The sequence below is a fragment of the Heptranchias perlo genome, unplaced genomic scaffold, assembly GCF_035084215.1.
Source record: "Heptranchias perlo isolate sHepPer1 unplaced genomic scaffold, sHepPer1.hap1 HAP1_SCAFFOLD_404, whole genome shotgun sequence".
Taxonomy (NCBI): Eukaryota; Metazoa; Chordata; class Chondrichthyes; order Hexanchiformes; family Hexanchidae; genus Heptranchias; species Heptranchias perlo.
Genome location: NW_027139416.1, coordinates 194299 through 217556, shown reverse-complemented (window position 1 = coordinate 217556; position 23258 = coordinate 194299). Strand labels below are relative to the sequence as shown.

The following is a 23258-nucleotide window of genomic DNA, read 5'->3' as shown; positions in this document are numbered from 1 at the left end:
ATTCCCTCCCCCTACACTCTCTCTCTCTCCATTCCCTCCCCCTACACACTCTCTCTCTCTCCATTCCCTCCCCCTACACTCTCTCTCTCTCTCTCTCCATTCCCTCCCCCTACACACTCTCTCTCTCCATTCCCTCCCCCTACACACTCTCTCTCTCCATTCCCTCCCCCTACACTCTCTCTCTCTCCATTCCCTCCCCCTACACTCTCTCTCGCTCTCCATTCCCTCCCCCTACACTCTCTCTCTCTCTCCATTCCCTCCCCCTACACTCTCTCTCTCTCCATTCCCTCCCCCTACACACTCTCTCTCTCTCCATTCCCTCCCCCTACACTCTCTCTCTCTCTCTCTCCATTCCCTCCCCCTACACACTCTCTCTCTCCATTCCCTCCCCTACACTCTCTCTCTCTCCATTCCCTCCCCCTACTCTCTCTCTCTCTCTCCATTCCCTCCCCCTACACTCTCTCTCTCTCTCTCCATTCCCTCCCCCTACACTCTCTCTCTCTCCATTCCCTCCCCCTACACTCTCTCTCTCTCCATTCCCTCCCCCTACACTCTCTCTCTCTCCATTCCCTCCCCCTACACTCTCTCTCTCTCCATTCCCTCCCCCTACACTCTCTCTCTCTCCATTCCCTCCCCCTACACTCTCTCTCTCTCCATTCCCTCCCCCTACACTCTCTCTCTCTCTCCATTCCCTCCCCCTACACTCTCTCTCTCTCTCCATTCCCTCCCCCTACACACTCTCTCTCTCCATTCCCTCCCCCTACTCTCTCTCTCTCTCCATTCCCTCCCCCTACACTCTCTCTCTCTCCATTCCCTCCCCCTACACTCTCTCTCTCTCCATTCCCTCCCCCTACACTCTCTCTTTCTCCATTCCCTCCCCCTACACTCTCTCTCTCTCCATTCCCTCCCTGTTCTGGGCTCTAACCCACTCCCCACCATTTCCAGTGGAGATTATTGTGCCGAAAGCTGCTGTCCAATTCCACAGTCCCGCAGCTCCTGCTCTCATCAGCCCGCTCACAGGGAGATGACTCCCCGCTCAGCCCAAAGGCCGAGTCCGAGCAGCGCCGCTGTAGTTTGCGGCTCTGTGTGGAGAGGCCGCAGTGTCCGGGCCTGTTGGTGCTGGAAGAGCCCCAGGTTCCCCCGGGGGGTGGAGCCGCCTCTCCAGGCTCCACATTGCCCGTCCCTCCCTCGCTCTGCTCCGGCCCGGGCCCAGTGCCCCCGGGGGGGGGGGGAGCCCCGCGCAGGCGCGTCAGGCAGAGAGGCGGTTCCCGGGTTTATTTTCCACCTTCCTCTCTGCAGGGTTTGGAAAGGGGATTTTTTCCTCTTTATCTCCGGTTTAATTTGTTTCTTGTCCCATTCTGGGTCTGTTCTGAGCTGATTATTTTCGGTTTGTGTTCACTGGGCCCAGTTTGCTGCCCCGTCACTCCCGGCACCGAGTGTTTATAAGAATTTCACTTCCTGCTCTGGTTCCTCGCTCTCTCTTGTTCTGTGTGAAAGCTGCTTCAGGAGCTGGAGGAATGGAGCCCGGAGCTTTCGAGGATGAATTAACCTGTGCTGTGTGTCTCCAGGTGCACCAGGACCCGGTGGTGTTGTCCTGTCAGCACAGTTTCTGTTTGAAATGTATTGAGGGACTTTGGGCCCAGACACCAGGCCCAGAAGGGTTTGAGTGTCCTCAGTGTCACCGGAAATTCAACCCCAGGCCCAGTCTGGAGAGAAACTTCACGCTGTGTAATATTGTGGAAAAATACAAGCGGTCACAGCCTGCTGCTGATTCAGCCCGTGTCGTCTGCGATTACTGTGTCGAGAATCCATCCCCAGCTGTGAAGACGTGTCTGAAATGTGAAATATCTCTTTGCTCCCATCATTTAAAACCACATCTGCTGAACAAGGCCTTCAGTGGACACACCCTCATCGAGCCTGTAGCTGACCTTAAAGACAGGCAGTGCGTTGACCATAAGAAGATCCTTGAATACTACTGTGAAGATGATGCAGAGTGTGTGTGTGTTTCTTGTGTAATAATAGGGAAACATAAATCCCACACACTGCTGAGCCTGGATCAGGCACAAGCTGCAATTAAGGTGAGTGACACAAGTCCCGATATTAAATACAGTGAGGGAGAATTTTCCTGTTAATGACCAACATTAATTAGAACTTATTGCAGACAGTGCTGATTTATCCCAGTGTTTTCTTGCTGCCCCGGGTCTGGGTTTACAGCTGTTTGTCAGTCAGATTTGCTCCCTCTCCTTTCTCTTACAGTCTGAGAGAACAGGGTGGGCTCTGGGAGGGTGTGAGAGTGGCCCAGGGTGACTGCCCCTCACCCACACTCAGCCCCTCCTGGTGAGGGCACTGTAGAGCTCAGTAATTCACTGTGTGGGCACCTGTGAGAACTGGCCCTCCATGGCATAGGGCTGTAGAGCAGAGCATGTTGTCGCCCTGTGTAACGCTGGGGTATTCTGCCATCTGACCAGCAGGGAGAGGACCATCACCGGTGGAGGGAGTGAGGGACACCCACGGGGGGAGACTCAGGGGCTGGGGGGAGAAACTGTTTCTCACAACAAGAGGGAATTGGTGTTTGAGAAATGCTGGTGTGACTGAGTCTGTCTCCCTTTCCCCTCGGCTGATTCCTGGAAATGGAGGAGCTGAGTCCGTGTGAAAATTTGTTTTTTATTTGTTCATGGGATGTGGGCGTCACTGGCGAGGCCAGCATTTATTGCCCATCCCTAATTGCCCTTGGGAAGGTGGTGGTGAGCCGCCTTCTTGAACCGTTGCAGTCCGTGTGGTGAAGGTTCTCACACAGTGCTGTCAGGTAGGGAGTTCCAGGATTTAGATCCAACGATGATGAAGGAACGGCGATATATTTCCAAGTCAGGATGGTGTGAGACTTGGAGGGGAACGTGCAGGTGGTGGTGTTCCCATGTGCCTGCTGCTGTTGTCCTTCCAGGTGGTAGAGGTCGTGGGTTTGGGAGGTGTTGTCGAAGAAGCCTTGGCGAGTTGCTGCAGTGCATTCTGTGGATGGTACACACTGCAGCCATGGTGCGCCGGTGGTGAAGGGTGTATGGGGTGCCAATCAAGCGAGCTGCATTGTCCTGGATGGTGTCGAGCTTTTTGAGTGTTGTTGGAGCTGCACTCATCCAGGCAAGTGGAGAGTATTTCATCACACCCCTGACTTGTGTCTTGTTGATGATGGAAAGGCTTTGGGAGTCAGGAGGTGAGTCAATCGCCACAGAATACCCAGCCTCTGACCTGCTCTTGTAGCCACAGTATTTATATGGCTGGTCCAGTTAAATTTCTGTTCAATGATGACCCCCAGGATGTTGATGGTGGGGGATTCGATGATGGTAATGCCATTGAATGTAAAGTGGAGGTGGTCATTGCCTGGCACTTATCTGGTGCGAATGTTACTTGCCACTTATCAGCCCAAGCCTGGATGTTGTGCAGGTCTTGCTGCATGCAGGCACGGACTGTTTCATTATCTGAGGGGTTGCGAATGGAACTGAACACTGTGCAATCATCAGCAAACATACCCATTTCTGACCACATGATGGAGGGAAGGTCATTGATGAAGCAGCTGAAGATGGTTGGGCCTCGGACACTGCCCTGAGGAACTCCTGCAGCAATGTCCTGGGGCTGAGATGATTGGCCTCCAACAACCACTACCATCTTCCTTTGTGCTAGGTATGACTCCAGCCACTGGAGAGTTTTCCTCCTGATTCCCATTGACTTCAATTTTACTCGGGCTCCTTGGTGCCACACTCGATGAAATGCTGCCTTGATGTCAAGGGCAGTCACTCTCACCTCACCTCTGGAATTCAGCTCTTCAGTCCATGTTTGGACCAAGGCTGTAACGAGGTCTGAAGCCGAGTGGTCCCGGCATAACCCGAACTGAGCATCGGTGAGCAGGTTATTGGTGAGTAAGTGCCGCTTGATAGCGCTGTCGACGACACCTTCCATCACTTTGCTGATGATTGAGAGTAGACTGATGGGGCGGTAATTGGCCGGATTGGATTTGTCCTCCTTTTTGTGGACAGGACATACCTGGGCAATTTTCCACATTGTCGGGTAGATGCCAGTGTTGTAGCTGTACTGGAACAGTTTGGCTCGAGGCGCGGCTAGTTCTGGAGCACACGTCTTTCGCACTACAGCCGGGATGTTGTCGGGGCCCATAGCCTCTGTTGTATCCAGTGCACTCAGCCGTTTCTTGATATCACGTGGAGTGAATCGAATTGGCTGAAGACTGGCTTCTGTGATGATGGGGATAACGGGAGGAGGCCGAGATGGATCATCCACTCGGCACTTGTGGCTGAAGATGGTTGCAATGCCTCAGCCTCTTCTTTTGCACTCACATGCTGGACTCTGCCATCATTGAGGATGGGGATGTTTACAGAGCCTCCCCCTCCCATTAGTTGTTTAATTTTCCACCACCATTCAGACTGGATGTGGTCGGACTGCAGAGCTTTGATCTGATCCATTGGTTGTGGAATTGCTTAGCTCTGTCTATAGCATGTTGCTTCTGCTGTTTAGCATGCATGTAGTTCTGAGTTGTAGCTTCACCAGGTCGGCATCTCATTTTTAGGTACGCCTGGTGGTGCTCCTGACATGCTCTTCTACACTCCTTAATGAACCAGGGTTGATCCCCTGGCTTGTTGGTAATGGTAGAGTGAGGAATTTGCCGGGCCATGAGGTTACAGATTGTGCTGGAATACAATTCTGCTGCTGCTGATGGCCCACAGCACCTCATGGATGCCCAGTTTTGAGCTGCTCGATCTGTTCTGAATCTATCCCATTTAGCACGGTGATAGTGCCACACAACATGTTGGATGGTGTCCTCAGTGCGAAGACGGGACTTCGTCTCCACGAGGACTGTGCGGTGGTCACTCCGACCAATACTGTCATGGACAGATGCACCTGCGACAGGTAGATTGGTGAGAACGAGGTCAAGTAGGTCTTTCCCTCATGTTGGTCCGCTCACCACCTGCCACAGGCCCAGTCTGGCAGCACGTGGTGAGTCAGTGTGAAAAGAAGCCGGTGTGTGTGGTTATTCAGTTTATACAGGGCAGGGAGCGCCTCTTTACTGAGAGCCACAGAAGGGAATATTTCTGCTCGGGGCCCGGATACTGAGTCCGTTATTTGAGGGGAGGGAGTACCTCAATGGAATTGGTTTACTCAGCGGGGGATTGTGAGATCACACCCGGGAGTGTGAGATTACGGGGGATGAAATGGCGGGGGGACAGAGACCACCAGGGGCTTTGAGATCAGCGGGGGTTTGGCCAATTGTTGGGAGGGAGGCAGATAGCGAAGTGTGTAGCCCGATCGTGGGGGTTGGGGAGAGATGGCGGCAGGATTGCTTGAAGGTCCGGGGGAGAGCTCGCTCCTGCTCCTCCTGGCCCACAAGCAGTGCTGGAAAAGCACTTACCTGCTGGATCCGGCAGCTCCCGCTTCCCTTCAGCTGCCAGGTTTCCCGAGTCCTGGAAATCCCGGCCCACAGCCATTAAATCCAGATGGCAGCTAAAATCTGAGGCTGGCAACCTGATTAAAATATTAGAATTCCTGATCCACCTCTCGAGAGACCATCCTTGGTCCTTTGGTCAACAAGGGGCCATAAATATAAGACTGTCACGAATAAATCCAAGAGGGAATTCAGGAGAAACTTCTTTATCAGAGAGTAGTTCGAATGTGGAACGTGTTACCACAAGGAGTAGTTGAGGCGAATATCATAGATACCATTTACAGGGAGGCTGATAAACACATGAGGGAGAAAGGAATAGAAGGATAAGTTGATGGTGTTAGATGAAGTAAAATGGGAGGAGACTCATGTGGAGCATAAACACTGGCATACACCTGTTGGGCCGAATGGCCTGTTCCTGTGCTGTCCATTCTATGTGATCCGTTCAGCTGCCTCCGCCTCTTCCCTCCCTTCCCCTAGCCCACCAAACCAAACTTCCCCCAAGGTTCCCCCCGCCCTAGCCCTGAACTCACATTGCGCTCTAATTTATCTCCTATCTCTCCTCATGCCCTCTCCATGCTCACCTTGTTCATGAGACCCACCTCCTGCTCTCTCGACCCTATTCCCGGTAAATTACTGACCACCCAACTTCCCCAAATGGTGTGTTCGCCTTTATTGCAAGGGGGTTGGAGTATACGAGTAAGGAGGTCTTGCTGCAATGATATAAGGCTCTGGTGAGACCACACCTGGAGTACTGTGTACAGTTTCAATCTCCTTATCTAAGGAAGGATATACTTGCCTTTGACTGGGTGCAAAGGAGTTTCACTAGATTGATTCCTGGGATGAGAGGGTTGTCCAATGAGGAGAGTTTGAGTAGAATGGGCCTGTATTCTCTCTGGTATTGAGTCGAATGAAAGATGATCGCATTGAAACATATAACGTTCTTAGAGGGCTTGACAGGGTCGATGCTGAGAGACTGTTTCCCCTGGCTGGAGAGTCTAGAACTCGGAGTCCTAGTCGGCCATTTAGGACCGAGATGAGGAAACATTTCTTCACTGAGTGTTGTGAATCTTTGGAATTCTCTATCCCAGAGAGCTATGGATGCTCAGTCATTGAGTATATTCAAGACTGAGATCGATAGATTTTTGGACACGAAGGGAATCAAGGGATGTGGGGATAGGGCGGGCAAGTGGAGTTGAGGTCGAAGATCAGCCATGATCTTATTGAATGGCGGAGGAGGCTCGAGGGGCCGTATGGCCTACTCCTGCTCCTATTTCTTATGTTCTTATGTCCTTCCTGGCCCCTATGCTAGCTGATATTGTAAATAGTTCCCTCTCTTCAGGTACTGTCCCACTCCCTTTCACATCTGCTGTGATCACCTCCCTCCTCAAAAAACTCACCCTTGACCCCTCTGTCCTTGCAGACGACCACCTCATCTCCAATCTCCCTTTCCTCTCAAGTCCTTGTACGTGTTGTCACCTCCCAAATCTGTGGCAATCTTTCCCGCAACTCCATGTTTGAACCTCTCCAATCAGGATTCCACCTCTGCCACTGTACTTAAACGGCCCGACTAAAAAGTCACAAATGAGATCCTTTGTGACTGTGGCCGTGGTGAACTATCCCTCCTCATCCTTCTCCACCTGTCTGCAGCCTTTGACATGGTTGACCACACCATGCTTCTCCAACGCCTGTCCTTTTGTCCAGCTGAGTGGGACTGCCCTCGCCCGGTTCCATTCCGATCTATCCAGTCGGAGCCAAAGAATCTCCGACAATGGCTTCTCTCCCCACCCCCCCGATACCTCTGGAGTCCCCCATGGATCTATCCTTGACCTCCTCCTATTTCTCATCTGCATGCTGCCCCACGGCGACATCATCTGAAAACACATTGTGAGGTTCCACACTTAGACTGATGACACCCAGCTCTACCTCAGCACTACCTCACTCGACCCCTCCACTGCCTCTGATTTCTCACACTGATGGTCCGACATCAAGTCCTGGATGAGTCGAAATTTCCTCCAATTAATTGGGAAGACTGAAGCCATTGTCTGAGACACTCCCCGCCCCCGGCCACAAACTCCGTTCCCTAGCCACCGATTCCATCCCCCTCCCTGCCACTGTCTCAGGCTAAACCAGACGTATCGCAATCTCAGCGTCCTATTTGACCCTGAGCTGAGCTTCCGACCCCATATCCTCTCCATCACTAAGACCACCTACTTCCACCTCTGGAACATCGACTGTGTCCACCCCTGCCTCAGCCCATCAGCTACTGAAACCCTCATCCATGCTTTTGTTATCTCCAGACTTGACTATTCCAATGCTTTCCTGGCCGACCTCCCTCCTTAAATATGAGCTCATCCAAAACTCTGCTGCCCATATCCCAACTTGTACCAAGTCCCATTCACCCATGTGCTCGCTGACCTGTATTGGCTCCCAGTCCAGCAACGCCTCAATTATAAAATTCAAATCCCCCCATGACCTCACCCCTTCCTATCTCTGTAACCTACTCCAGTCCTACAACCCTCCGAGAACTCTGCGTTCCTCCAACTCTGGCCTCTTGTGCATGCCCAAATTCCTTTGCCCCACCATTGGCGGCCGTGCCTTCAGCAGTCTCGGCCTTAAGCTCTGGATTTCCCTCCCCAAACCTCTCCGTCTCTCCACCTCTCCCTCTCCTCCTCGAAGACTCTCCTTAAAACCTACCTCTTTAACCAAGCATTTTGTTACCTGTGCTAAAGTCTCCTTCTTTGGCTCGGTGTCAATTTTTGTGTGATGACTCTCCTGTGAAGAGCCTTGGGAGGTTTTACTACGTTAAAAGCGCGATATAAATGCAGGTTGTTGATATAAGAACATAAGGAATAGGAGCATACGGCCCCTCGAGCCTGCTCCGCCATACAAAAGATCATGGCTGATCTTCGACCTCAACTCCACTTTTCCGCCAGATCCCCATACCCCTTCATTCCCTTAGAGTCTAAAAATCTATCGATCTCAGTCTCGAACATACTCAACGACTGAGCATCCACAGCCCTCTGGGGTAGAGAATTCCAACCCTCTGAGTGAAGAAATTTCTCCTCATCTCAGTCCTAATTGGCCGACCCCTTATCCTGAGACTATGCCACCAAATTCTAGACTGTCCGGTCAGGGGAAACAACCTCTCAGCATCTACCCTGTCAAGCCCTCTCAGAATCTTACATGTTTCAATGAGATCACCTATCAATCTTCTAAACTCCAGAGAGTATAGGCCCATTGTACTCAATCTCTCCTCATAGGACAACCCTCTCATCCCAGGAATCAATCCAGTGAATCTTCGTGAAACTGCCTCTAAGGCAAGTATATCCTTCCTTAGGTGAGGAGACCAAAACTGTACACGGTACTCCAGGTGTAGTCTCACCAAAGCCCTGTTATTTTAAAGACTTTCTAATTGCCTTTACAGGAAGAATTGGAGAGAGAAATCGAGAAGCTTCGAGTCCAGCAGAATGGTTCCAACAAACAGCGAGACTTGGAGAGATCAGAAGCTGAAATAAAGGTGGGTAAAGTGGGACTGGATTTAGAAAGGGTTTCTCTCCCCGCTGAGTCAATGAGCACATCAGAAACAGGCCTTCCAAACCAGACTGGTTGTGTTGGGGCCGAGTCACTGATTACACTGAGTTCCCCGTGTGTTTGATGTGAGGGGGAGCTGCTTAACTCTCCCTGCACCTCCCAGGGAATATTATTACATCACTTGGGCACTGGATTTCCTGAAACAGACACAGTCAGAGGCTGGGAGTTGGAGACTTGCCCTGAAGCCTGTATCAGATGAACATAGAAAGGAAGAGGAAGAAAAGACCATTAGTCCCAGCGAGCCTGCCCCATGCAGACAGGGTTCAATCACACACACCACTGATCCACCCCGAACCATGGACTCACCTGGGAAAGGCAAACAGAAGAGAGAAAAAACACCTGCAGACAATTCAGGACAAACTCTGGGAAATTCCTTCCCAGCTCCCTTTTAAAGGGTGGGAGTGACTCCATACCCCCGACATGTTGAGGGAGTCTGTTCCAGAGATCGAGGACTCTGGGGTCTAACCTAACTCTGTGCCTATGGATTTTATACACAGGCCCTCCAGTCCTACCATCCCGATCCATCTCAAGTACCTCACCCAACGAGTGAGTCCAATAATCCCTCGATCATTTTAAAAACCTCAATCATGTCCCTCTCGGCCTGCCTTTCTCTAAATCGCCCTCCCTCTTGGAGCCGATCCTCAGAACTAAAATCCGTCAGACTACGTGTCATTCTGGCCACCGTCCTCTCCAGAGTCTCAATCTCCTTCACCAGGTGTGGGCACCAAAACTGGACCCATCACTCCAGGTGTGGATGGACCAGGTGGCAGTGCCATACACAGTCTAAATACAGTGCTCTTTCTATTAAACTCAAGGCTCAAGGCAACACTCGTTAAACTCTGTTTTCTCTCCCAGTAGACCCTCCCCCACTGCTTGTCTATCTTTAACGGGTGATCGAGTAGTGATCGAAACAAACTGTCCCGTCCCTGGAAAGTGCTGTGTGCTCAGGGTAAGAGCTGTGTGGAAGGGCCGTTTGTAATGAGAGTTGGTTTGGGTTTCAGACACGAATCAATGAGTTGAAAGGAAAGCTATCGAAGAGCTTCTCTGAATGGAGGAAAGAGCTGGAAGAAGATGAAGAATACGCACTGAAACTGATCGATGAGGAGGGGCTCCGAGCTCTCTCACAGATTAGAAGCTGTTCTGAAGCATTAAATGGGATGGAACAGATTCAATTAATGGATAGAGAAACCCAGAGTCTGGTACAGAGGGACCCTCTCTCCTTTATTCAGGTGCATCTTCAATATAAACAGGGCCATGTCTGGGGAATGGGACGTTTCTGTGAGGCTGGTGAGAGGGCTGAATTGTTTGAAGATTGTTGGTGGGTCCAGCATTGGCGCTGCCCCCTCAGCCCTGCCCTGGGAGTGTTGGCGCTGCCCCCTCAGCCCTGCCCTGGGAGTGTTGGCGCTGCCCCCTCAGCCCTGCCCTGGGAGTGTTGGCGCTGCCCCCTCAGCCCTGCCCTGGGAGTGTTGGCGCTGCCCCCTCAGCCCTGCCCTGGTTGTGTTGGCGCTGCCCCCTCAGCCCTGCCCTCAGAGTGTTGGTGCTGTCCCAGGATGGAGTGCAGTGAAATGTGGGATTATTGCCCATTCCTGTGACTGGCCCCACCTACTGTTATACACTGAACTCTTTACTCTCAATCCCAAATTCACTCTTTGGTTCCATTGGTTGTTGATTTGTTCGTTGACTGATTTGATCTCCTCTCTTTATTCACAGAACTCGAAGCAGCTCCTTTCCAGGTAAGTTCCTCTCAGTCATGCAGTACCTGCTGCTGATAGGGAACCTTCCCCTGTATCTGGGAGAAGAGTGAAAGTAGAATCACCGCTTGGAAACCTTCCCAGATAAGGTGCTTTCAAATGGTGGGAATATTGAGTGATGTTTAACTGTGGTTTGAGGGGTTATTGGCTCAGGCAGCCTGTGGGAAATGGGAGTGACCTGTGCTGTTCCATCGGTGTGTCGAGCTTCTCAGGAACCTGTTCGACAGCAAGTGAGAGAGAGAGAAACCTGCAGTGACCTGTATCTAACCGAGGCTTCCGAAAGGCTCCATGTGTGTCAGTGACAGCTTTATTCCATTGGGTCAGTAAGTGCTGTGTGATTGGCTTGTCCTATCAACCAGCCCATGGAGAAATGAGGAGAGGGGCAGGTCCCAGTGTTAGTGACAGTAAAATGTGTTGTGATTGGCTCATTCTATCCACTAACAGAGAAATGAGTCAGTGCTGAGATTTCCCAGTAATGTCAGTGTGACTGGACCCTCAGTGAGGGAATCCCACTGATCCCAGGTCCCTGGGAGGCTGTTCCTTCTCCTCTCCTCACTTCACATGATTGTAGAGAGTGTGATCCTGCACAGAGTGGGGAGCACAGACTGGAGACCCTCGGGATAATGATAATTATTAATAATGGAAAGATGAGGGCTCCAGTACAGAAAAACTGGACTGAACACAGACTGCTTTGAAAATCACAAACTGAGCTGAAGTGGCAGCAAACCAGGATCCCACTGCACATGTGGAGATCAGTGTGAATGCAGGGAGACTGCAAATCCCGGGATTCTGCCATTTTCAGGATGGGTTGCTGCGGGGTCTCAGTACGAGCATTAGAAGGGGTGCAGGTTGTTGCACTGATCACTCGTTCCCCTTTGGGTTTCGGATCTGAAATGTCCCCACTGATAAAAACATTCTCTCCTCTCTCATTCCAGAGTGATTGAGACTCAGAGAGTCACAGACCCAGATGTTCCAGCGCTCACCCTGAACCTGTCCAATATATCTCAACTTATCCAGAAGAGGCTGAATGGATCGGGAAAGTATCACTCAGACATACTGGGAATCATTGGTAAGAACGTGCAGCTTTTCTCCAATATAAGGGACTGAGAGCAGGTCGGGTTAGTTGTGTTTAGACAGTTGGGAATATCCCCGAACTTTAATATCAGGTCCCTGTGTGTGTGGATCAGGAGCCTGAGATTAATCCTCAGTCCCCAGTCACACCTGCTTTAAACATTCCTCACTGTAATGGGCCAGAGCTTCACCCCCCATGGGTCAGAGAGGGGCGGGTTAGAGGAACGATGTTCTTACTGATAAGTTCCTGCTCAATATAATAGGGTCGACAGTATTACAGTGGATTGACAACGGATCTGGCCCGGGTAAATTGGAATCAAAGATTTGCAGGCAAAACTGTAATTGATCAATGGGCGGCCTTTAAAGAGGAGATAGTTTGGGTACAGTCTGGGTACATTCCCATGAGGGGGAAAGGTAGGGCAACTAAAGCTCGAGCTCCCTGGATGACAAAAGAGATAGAGAGTAAGATGAAGCAGAAAAAGCGGGTGTGTGACAGATGTCAGGTTGATAATACAAGTGAGAACCAGTCTGAAAATAGAAAATACAGAGGGGAAGTGAAAAATGAAATAAGGGAGGCAAAGAGAGAGTATGAGAATAGACTGGCAGCTAAGAGAAAAGGGAATCCAAAAGTCTTCTGTCGGCATATAAACAGTAAACGGGGGGTAAGGGGAGGGGTGGGGCCAATTAAGGACGTAAAAGGAGACCTACGCATGGAGGCAGAGGGCATGGCCGAGGTACTAAATGAATACTTTGCATCTGTCTTTACCAAGGAAGAAGATGCTGCCAAAGTCACAATAAAAGGGGAGGTAGTTGAGATAATGGATGGGGTGAAATTTGATAAAGAGGAGGTACTAGAAAGGTTGGCTATACTTCAAGTAGATAAGTCACACGGTCCGGATGGGATGCACCCTGGGTTGCTGAGGTAAATAAGGGTGGAAATTGCGGAGGTACTGGCCCGAATCTTCCAATCCTCATTAGATCAGGGGGTGGTGCCAGAGGACTGGAGAATTGCAAATTCAACTGCAAATTTTTGAACAAGGGTTTAAGGAAACATCCGGAAACTACAGGCCAGTCAGTTTAACGTCGATGGTGGGGAATCTTTTAGAAACGATAATCCGGGACAAAATTACCAGTCGGTTCTCATAGAATCCTAGAAAGGTTCCAGCATGGAAGGAGGTCATTCGACGCATCGAGTCAGTGCCTGCTCTATGCAAGAGCAATCCAGCTAGTCCCACTCCCCCGCCCTTTCCCCGTAACCCTGCAATTTTTTTGCTTTCAAGTACTTATCCAGCTCCCTTTTGAAGGCCATGGTTGAATCTGCCTCCACCACCCCCTCGGGCAGTGTATTCCAAATCCTGACCACTTGTGTGAAAATGTTTTTCCTCATGTCACCTTTGGTTCTTTGGCCAATCACCTTAAATCTCTGTCCTCTGGTTCTTGACCCTTCCCCCAATGGGACCAGTTTCTCCATATCTACTCCGTCTCGACCCTTCATGATTTTGAATACCTCGATCAAATCTCCTCACAACTCTTCTCTGTTCCAAGGAGAACAACCACAGCTTTTCCAGTCTATCCACGTAACTGAAGTCCCTCATCCCTGGAATCATTCGAGTAAATCTCTTCTGCACCCTCGCTAAGGTCTTCACGTCTTTCCTGAAGTGCAGTGCCCAGAGCTGGACACAATACTCCAGTTGTGGCCGAACCAGCGTTTAATAAAGGTTCATCATGACTTCCGTACTTTTGTACTCTATGCCTCCATTTATAAAGCCAAGGATCCCGTATGCTTTATTAACCGTGTTCTCAACCTGCTCTGCAAATTTCAACGAATTGTGCACATATACCACCAGATCTCTCGTTCCTGTACCCTTTATGAGTTGTGCCCTCTAGTTTATATTGCCTCTCCTCGTTCTTCGTACTGAAATGTATCACTTTACATTTTTCTGCATTAAATTTCATCTGCCACATGTCCGCCCATGCCACCAGCCTGTCTATATCCTCTTGAAGTCTATCACTATCCTCCTCACTGTTCACTACCCTTCAAGTTTTGTGTCAACTGCAGATTTTGAAATTGTGCCCTGTACACCCAAGTCATTAATATATATCAAAAAAAGCAGTGGTCCCAGCACCGACCCCTGGGGAACACCACTGTACACCTCCCTCCAGTCCGAAAAACAACCGTTCACCACTGCTCTTTGTTTCCTGTCACTTAGCCAATTCTGTATCCATGTTGCCACTGCCCCTTTTATTCCATGGGCCGCAATCTTGATAAGCCTACCATGTGGCACTTTATCAAATGCCTTTTGAAAGTCCATATACACCACATCCACTGCATTGCCCTCATCTACCCTCTCTGTTACCTCATCAAAAATCTCTATCAGGTTAGTTAAACATGATTTGCCTTTAACAGATCCGTGCTGGCTTTCCCTAATCAATCCACACTCATCCAACTGATTGTTAATTCTGTCCTGGATTATAGTTTCTAAAAGTTTCCGCATCATTGAGATTAAACTGGCTGGCCTATAGTTGCTGGGTTTATCCTTGCACCCTTTTTTGAACAAGGGTGTAACATTTGCAATTCTCCAGACCTCTGGCACCACCCCTGTATCTATGGATGTTTGGAAGATTATGGCCAGTACCTCCACAATTTCCACCCTTACTTCCCTCAGCATCCAAGGATGCATCCCATTCAGAGTGGGTGACTTATCCACTTTAAGTCAGCTAGCTTTTCAAGTACCTCTTCTTTATCAATTTTTAGCCCATCCAGTGTCTCAACTTTATCTTCCTTTACTGAGACTCTGGCAGCATCTTCTTCCTTGGTAAAGATCGATGCAATGTACTCATTCAGTACCTTGGCCATGCCCTCATTTTTTCTCTTCGTTCATGGGATGTGGGCGTCGCTGGCTAGGCCAACATTTATTGCCCATCCCTCATTGCCCTTGAGAAGGTGGTGGTGAGCCACCTTCTTGAACCGCTGCAGTCCGTGTGGTGAAGGTTCTCCAACAGTGCTGTTAGGAAGGGAGTTCCAGGATTTTGACCCAGTGACGATGAAGGAACGGTGATATATTTCCAAGTCGGGATGGTGTGTGACTTGGAGGGGAACGTTCAGGTGGTGGTGTTCCCATGTGCCTGCTGCCCTTGTCCTTCTAGTGGTAGAGGTCGTGGGTTTGGGAGGTGCTGTCGAAGAAGCCTTGGCGAGTTGCTGCAGTGCATCCTGTGGATGGTACTCACTGCAGCCGGTGGTGAAGGGAGTGAATGTTTAGGGTGGTGGATGGGGTGCCAATCAAGCGGGCTGCTTTGTCCTGGATGGTGTCGAGCTTCTTGGGTGTTGTTGGAGCTGCACTCATGCAGGCAAGTGGAGAGTATTCCATCACACTCCTGACTTGTGCCTTGTGGATGATGGAAAGACTTTGGGGAGTCAGGAGGTGAATCATTCTCCACCGAATACCCAGCCTCTGACCTGCTCTTGTAGCCATAGTATTTATGTGGCTGGTCCAGTTAAGTTTCTGGTGAATGGTGACCCCCAGGATGTTGATGGTGGGGGATTCGGTGATGGTAATGCCGTTGAATGTCAAGGGGATGTGGTTAGACTCTCTCTTTTTGGAGATGGTAATTGCCTGGCACTTGTCTGGTGCGAATGTTACTTGCCACTTATCAGCCCAAGCCTGGATGTTGTCCAGGTCTTGCTGCATGCAGGCACGGACTGTTTCATTATCTGAGGGGTTGTGAATGGAACTGAACACTTTGCAAGCACCAGCGAACATCCCCATTTCTGACCTTTTGATGGAGGGAAGGTCATTGATGAAGCAGCTGAAGATGTTTGGGCCGAGGACACTGCCCTGAGGAACTCCTGCAGCAATGTCCTGGGGCTGAGATGATTGGCCTCCAACAACCACTACCATCTTCCTTTGTGCGAGGTATGACTCCAGTGACTGGAGAGTTTTCCCCTGATTCCCATTGACTTCAATTTTACTCGGGCTCCTTGGTGCCACACTCGGTCAAATGCTGCCTTGATGTCAAGGGCAGTCACTCTCACCTCACCTCTGGAATTCAGCTCTTTTATCCATTTTTGGATCAAGGCTGTAATGAGGTCTGGAGCCGAGTGGTCCCGGCAGAACCCAAACTGAGCATCGGTGAGCAGGTTATTGGTGAGTAAGTGCTGCTTGATAGCACTGTCGACGACACCTTCCATCACTTTGCTGATGATTGAGAGTAGACTGGGGCGGTAATTGGCCGGATTGGATTTGTCTTCCTTTTTGTGAACAGGACATATCTGGGCAATTTTCCACATTGTCAGGTAGATGCCAGCGTTGTAGCTGTGCTGGAACTGTTTGGCTGGAGGCGCGGCTAGTTCTGGAGCACATGTTTTCAGCACTGCAGCTGAGATGTTGTCAGGGCCCATAGCCTTTGTTGTATCCAGTGCACTCAACCATTTCTTGATATCACATGGAATGAATCGAATTGGCTGAAGACTGGCTTTTGTGACGGTGGGGATATCGGGAGGAGGCCAAGATGGATCATCCACTCGGCACTTCTGGCTGAAGATGGTTGCAAATGCTTCAGCCTTGTCTTTTGCACTCACGTGCTGGACTCTGCCATCATTGAGGATGGGGATGTTCAGAGAGCCTCTTCTTCCCATTAGTTGTTTCATTTTCCATCACCATTCACGACTCGATGTGGCAGGACTGCAGAGCTTTGATCTGATCTGTTGGTTGTGGAATCGCTTAGCTCTGTCTATAGAATGTTGCTTCCGCTGTTTAGCATGCATGTCATCCTGTGTTGTAGCTTCACCAGGTTGGCACCTCATTTTTAAGTATGCCCGGTGCTGCTCCTGGCATGCTCTTCTACACTCCTCATTGAAACAGGGTTGATTCCCTGGCTTGTTGTAATAGTAGAGTGAAGAATATGCCGGGCCATGAGGTTACAGATTGTGCTGGAATACAATTCTGCTGCTGCTGATGGCCCACAGCGCCTCGTGGATGCCCAGTTTTGAGCTGCTAGTTCTGTTCTGAATCTATCCCATTTAGCACGGTGGTAGTGCACATAACATGATGGTTGGTGTCCTCAGTGTGAAGACGGGACTTCATCTCCACAAGGACTGTGCGGTGGTCACTCCTACCAACACTGTCATGGACAGCTAGATTGGTGAGGACGAGGTCAAGTAGGTTTTTCCCTCATGTTGGTTCGCTCACCGCCTGCCGCAGGCCCAGTCTAGCAGCTATGTCCTTCAGGACTCGGCCAGTTTGGTCAGTAGTGGTGCTACCGAGCCATTCTTGGTGATGGACATTGAAGTCCCCCACCCAGAATACATTCTGTGCCCTTGCTACCCTCGGTGCTTCCTCCAAATGGTGCTCAACATGGAGGAGGACTGATTCATCAGCTGAGGGAGAGCGGTAAGTGGTAATCAGCAGGAGGTTTCCTTGCCCATGTTGGCCTAATGCCATGAGATTTCATGGGGTCCAGAGTCAATGTTGAGGACTCCCAGGGCCACTCCCTGCTTGCTGTATATCACTGAACCGCCACCTCTGGTCGGTCTGTCCTGCTGGTGGGACAGGACATACCCAGGGATGGTGATGGAAGAGTCTGGGACGTTGGCTGAAGGGATTATTCTGAGTGTGTGGCTTTGTCAGGTTGTTGCTTGACTCGTCCGTGGGACAGCTCTCCCAATTTTGGCACAAGTCCCCAGATGTTAGTGAGGAGGACTTTGCAAGGTCGACTGGGCTTGGTTTGCCTTTGTCGTGTCCGGTGCCTCGTGGTCTAATGCCGGGTGGTCCGTTCAGTTTTATGACTCCATGAGTCGGTCTCCTTTATGGTCTCTAACCGGCCCCACCCCTCCTTTTACTGCCCGTTTACTGTTTACATGCCTGTCGAAGACTTTTGGATTCCTTTTTATGTTGGCCAGTCTATTCTCATACTCTGTCTTTGCCCCTCTTATTTCCTTTTTCACTTGCCCTCTGAACTTTCTATATTCTGCCTGGATCTCACTTGACATCTGCCATACGCCCCTTTTTTCCATTTGAACTTACTCTCCATCTCTTTTGTCATCCAGGGAGCTCTGGCTTTAGTTGCCCTACCTTTCTCCCTCGTGGGAATGTACCTAGACTGTACCCGAACCATCTCCTCCTTAAAAGCTGCCCACTGTTCAATTACAGTTTTGCCTGCCAATCTTTGATTCCAGTTTACCTGGGCCAGATCTGTTCTCATCCCACTGAAATTGGCCCTCCTCCAATTGAGTATTTTTACTTTCGAGTGGTGCGTGCCCTTTTCCATAGCTATTCTAAACCTTATGATGCGATAATTGCTGTTCCCGAAATGCTCCCCCACTGACACTTGCTCCACTTGGCCCGCCTCATTCCCTAGAACCAAGTCCAGCAATGCCTCCTTCCTTATTGAGCTGGATACGTACTGATCAAGAAAGATCTCCTGAACACATTTCAAAAATTCCTCCCCCTCTTTGCCCCTTATTATTATTAACCCAGACTATATTAGGATAGTTGAAGTCCCCCATTATCACTACTCTATAGCTTTTGCACCGCTCTGTAATTTCCCTGCAAATTTGCTCCTCTGTATCGTTCCCACTAGTTGGTGGCCTATAGAATACTCCCAGTAGTGTAATGGCACCTCTATTGTTTCTTTACTAACCAAATAGATTCTGTCCTTGCCCCCTCCAGGACATCCTCTCTCCAGCATTGCATTATTCACCTTAATCAATACTGCCTCCCCCCCCATCCTTCCTTTCCTTCCCTCTCTTTCCTGAAAACCTTGTATCCAGGAATATTTAATATCCAATCCTGCCCTTTTTTGAGCCAGGTCTCCGTTATCGCCATGACATCATATTCCCGTATGACTATTTGTGCCTGCAGTTCACCGACCTTGTTTACCACACTTCGTGTGTTTACACACATACACTGCAAACCAGTCTTAGACTTTCTTCTACTCTCTCCTTGTCTGATCCCACCTAATACTGTACTATTTCTTGCTCTATTGCTGTCTGTCTCTCCCGATCCTTTGTGCCCCTTGTTTCTCTTTTCTAATGCTACATCCTGGTGCCCATCCCCCTGCCAAATTAGTTTAAACCCACCGCCCCCCACAGCATAAGCAAACCACCCCGCGAGGACATTGGTCCCAGCTCCATTGAGGTGCAACCCCCCGGCCTGTTCAGGTCCCACCTCCCCCAGCACGAGTCCCAATAACCCAGGTATCTAAAGCCCTCCCTCCTGCACCATCTCTCCAGCCACACATTCATCTGCTCTATTTTCCTATTTCTATACTCACTGGCGCATGACACTGGGAGTAATCCGGAGATTACTACCTTTGATGTCCTGCTTCTTAATCTCTTTCCTAACTCCTTAAAATCTGCCTGCAGGACCTCATCCCTCTTTCTACCTATGTCGTCGATACTGATATGGACTTCGACTTCTGGAAGTTCACCCTCCCCCTCCAGAATGGTCTGCAGACGCTCAGTGACATCCATGACTATGGTGCCATGGAGGCAACGTACCATCCTGGACTCGCGTCCGTGGCTGCAGAAATGCCTGCCTGTTCCCATAACTGTAGAATCCCCTATCACTGTTGCTCTCCTGACCTTCTCCTCCTCCTCCTCCCACTCCTCCCCCCCCCCCCCTGTACAGCCGAGTCACCCATGGCGCTATGGTCCTGGCTCTGGTCCCTCTCAGGTCTGCCACCGCTCTGTTCTCGGGTCTTGGGTCGCCCCTCCTTTTATCCCCGCTCTCGGGTCTCTCACCTCGGGGTCCGCTCCGCTCTGGTCAGTGACTTAATAGTCACGTGGACAAGAGGAGATTGGATAGAAGTGTTTCAAATCATGACGGGTTTAGATAAAGTAAATAAAGAGACACTGTTCCCATTGGTGGAAGGGTCGAGAACCAGAGGACACAGATTTAAGGTGATTGGCAAAAGAACCAAAGGCGACGAGAGGTTGGGATCTGGAATACACTGCCAGGGGGTGGTGGAGGCAGATTCAATCGTGGCTTTCAAAACGGAATTTGATCAATATTTGAAGAGAAAAAAATTTGCAGGGCTACAGGGAGAGACCGGGGAATGGGACTAACTGGATTGTCCTGACAAAGAGCCAGCACAGGCTCGATGGGCCGATTGGCCTCCTCCTGTGCTGTAACGATTCTATGATACGGGTGGATAGTCACAGGTTTATTAAGCATATGATAACTATTATTGACAATAATTAAACACACACAACAACAGCACTCAGGAGTTTTTAACCCAGAGAATCCAGACGTTAACAGTGAAATGGTCGGCTGGTCAGGCCCCATCAGATTCTGAGCTCTCTCTTCCCACTACGACTGTTTATCGTTTTTCCCAATCCTGTTATGTTTTAGTATTACCTCTTGTTCCTTTCATGTCCCCTGTCAATGATTTCCACATCCTGATTGATCTGTCAATCAAATCCTTAGGATGAGGTCAGTTACAGAACCATCAAAGACATTCTAACCCTCCAGTGCACGTGTTGCTGTTCCTCACACTGGGCCGTATTCCTTTCGACGGGTCTCTCCTTCCAGGGGGGCCTTTACAGACAGCTGTTTATGTCTCAATACAACCAGCTTCAACATTACAGACAACGAACCACCACTCCCACCTCTCTCATGTCCCTGTGAAGTTCAAAGACGAAGAGTTTACAAGATGCCGTTCCACTCGCACCGACACGCCTCCTAAGGTCTTGTTACAGGGTCTGTCCATATCAAAGGGAGAATCAAACTGCTGGTCAGATCAGTTCCAATTGAAAAGTTACTGAACACAGTTAAATTAATATAAAGAGGAATCAATAACAGTACCATTTGATTAACCCTTCGCTATCAGCGGAGTTACACACAGCCAATCAGTGTGTCTCTTAAAGGGACACCGTCCCTCACAGGGCTGTCAGTATCTGTGCTCTGGGGAGGAGGCAGAATCAGCTCAACAGGGGCAGCCCCTGTCCCAGGGATCGTCATCGAGCAGGGGACTGGGATCAGGGGGAGAGCGGGAATATTCCAAGGTGTGTTTGTAATCTTAAACGGGGATCATTAATTTCTATTTAACCCTTTATTTGTTGATTTAACCCTTTATTTTTCTGTGCTGTTTCTTCAGTCCGGGTTCAGTGTGAGGGATTCGAGGGTCGAGTTCCTGCTCCTGTTTCCCCCTCACAGCTCGGAATTGGTCCGAGTCTCAGACCCAGGTCCGGAGGGAGTGTTGGTGAATTCAGAGTGAACAGGGAGAAACAGTTTAATGTGCAGAAGGGAGATCAGATTCCCCTCAATTCCCCACTGAATCCTGCCTCCTGTGAGCTGTGTGTTCCCAGTACAGCCGGTGCTGAGATTGTGGGGCTGGAACTGTGAGTCTGTGGGATGTGTTGTGTGCCGGTGAATCCCCTCCATTGTGTCTGGGAGAACGTGAGCACAGTGCCAGGGGCTTGTGTGATTAAACTGACTGCTACTGTGTGTCTCCACTGCAGTGTTTGCACTGAGTGTACAGCACTGGGACCCACACACTGCTATTTAACAGGGATTCTGATTGAAGGCCATTGATTTAACATGGGATGAATCCAGTCTAAGAGGTAATATGGGGCTGACACTGTCTGGGAAATACTGACACTCCCACCCTGCAGCTGTCAATCATTGATCTGAGTGGAATAACCCTGTCTGACCAATCTCTTCTCTCCTCTCTAGGGCAAAGGTCACCGATGAGCCTGGATCCAAAGACAGTAAACTGGAACTTGGTTCTGTCTGATGATCTGAGATCAGTAACATGGACTGAATGGGAACAGCCCTACCCACCTCACCCAGAGAGGTTTAAAGACCGTCCTCAAGTCCTCTGCTCCCAGAGTTTCTCCTCAGGATCCCATTCCTGGGATGTGGAGACTGATGGGAAGGACTGGGGAATAGGGATTGTGTGTGGGAGTGTAGAGAGGGAGGGGGACGAGTCTAATCTTAGGCTCAGCAGGAAATCCTGGTGTTTGGATTTTTATGATGATGATTCTTTCAGAGCCTATCACAATTCCCAGTTCACTGCCCTCCCATTGAACTGGTCAATCAGCAGGATCCGAGTTCAGTTAGACTACGAGGCCGGGACTCTGTCATTTCACCGGGTCACTGACTCACTGAGACATTTACACACATTTCAAACCACATTCACTGAACCCGTGTTTCCAGCATTTTATTGTGGGAACAAATCCCTAAAACTGTTAAATTAATCTGAGATTCTGTTGACATCACTCCCGGGTCTGCCACTCGAAAGATGTCACTTCTGGGTTGCTGGATATGATTGTATCACTCCCGGGTCTGCCCCTCTGATGATGTCACTCCCGGGTCTGCCCCTCTGATGATGTCACTCCCGGGTCTGCCCCTCTGATGATGTCACTCCCGGGTCTGCCCCTCTGATGATGTCACTCCCGGGTCTGCCCCTCTGATGATGTCACTCCCGGGTCTGCCCCTCTGATGATGTCACTCCTGGGTCAGCCCTCTGATGATGTCACTCCCGGGTCAGCCCTCTGATGATGTCACTCCCGGGTCAGCCCTCTGATGATGTCACTCCCGGGTCAGCCCTCTGATGATGTCACTCCCGGGTCAGCCCTCGGATGATGTCACTCCCGGGTCCGCCCCCTCTGATGATGTCAGGAGCTCAGAAGCTTTGCTGTTTTTAAGGATCCGTGGGGTCTTTGTGCTTTTCTTTGTCAGGGTCTGTCACTAACGCTAAAAATAGTAACTTTAGGTGAGTTTGCTTGTAATTCGTGGTGTTACAATTGATTGTCTACTTCAGTTGTATAATTTTACTACTTTAGTTCCATAATTGTAGTGGTATTAATCTCAGTAATGAATCATAGAAATGTCAGGTGTGACTGTGTTAATCTCAGTAGTGAATGATAGTAGTGGCAGGTGTGACTATTAATCTCAGTCGTGAATGATAGTAGTGACAGGTGTGACTGTTAATCTCAGTAGTGAATGACAGTAGTGGCAGGTGTGACTGTTAATCTCAGTCGTGAATGATAGTAGTGACAGGTGTGACTGTATTAATCTCAGCAGTGAATGATAGTAGTGACAGGTCACGTGCCCTTTTAAGAGCTGCTCTGAAAATCTGATGTGGAGATGCCGGTGATGGACTGGGGTGGACAAATGTAAGGAATCTCACAACACCAGGTTATAGTCCAACAGTTTTATTTGAAAATCACAAGTTTTCGGAGGCTTTCTCCTTCGTCAGGTGAATGTGACGAACTCACCTGACGAAGGAGAAAGCCTCCGAAAGCTTGTGATTTTCAAATAAAACTGTTGGACTATAACCTGGTGTTGTAAGATTCCTGACATCTGAAAATCTGAGGCTGGGGTTGAAATTGTTCTTTGGCCGTAGCTCAAAACAGCGATGGTGAATCGACAGCCCGAGTTGCACTGACTTCAGTG

The 23258-nt window shown here is 49.8% G+C and overlaps 1 protein-coding gene across 1 annotated transcript; it reads left to right on the top strand.

Annotated features, from left to right (window-relative positions):
- Positions 1–862: 862 nt before the first annotated feature.
- Positions 863–23005, top strand: LOC137312210 (E3 ubiquitin/ISG15 ligase TRIM25-like). The gene is made up of 6 exons (XM_067978859.1): positions 863–2078; positions 8871–8963; positions 10039–10266; positions 10748–10770; positions 11724–11857; positions 21534–23005. Exons 1-6 carry the CDS (start codon positions 1518–1520, stop codon positions 22055–22057), a joined length of 1563 nt encoding a protein of 520 aa, XP_067834960.1. The 5' UTR covers positions 863–1517; the 3' UTR covers positions 22058–23005.
- The last annotated feature ends 253 nt before the right edge of the window (positions 23006–23258 follow it).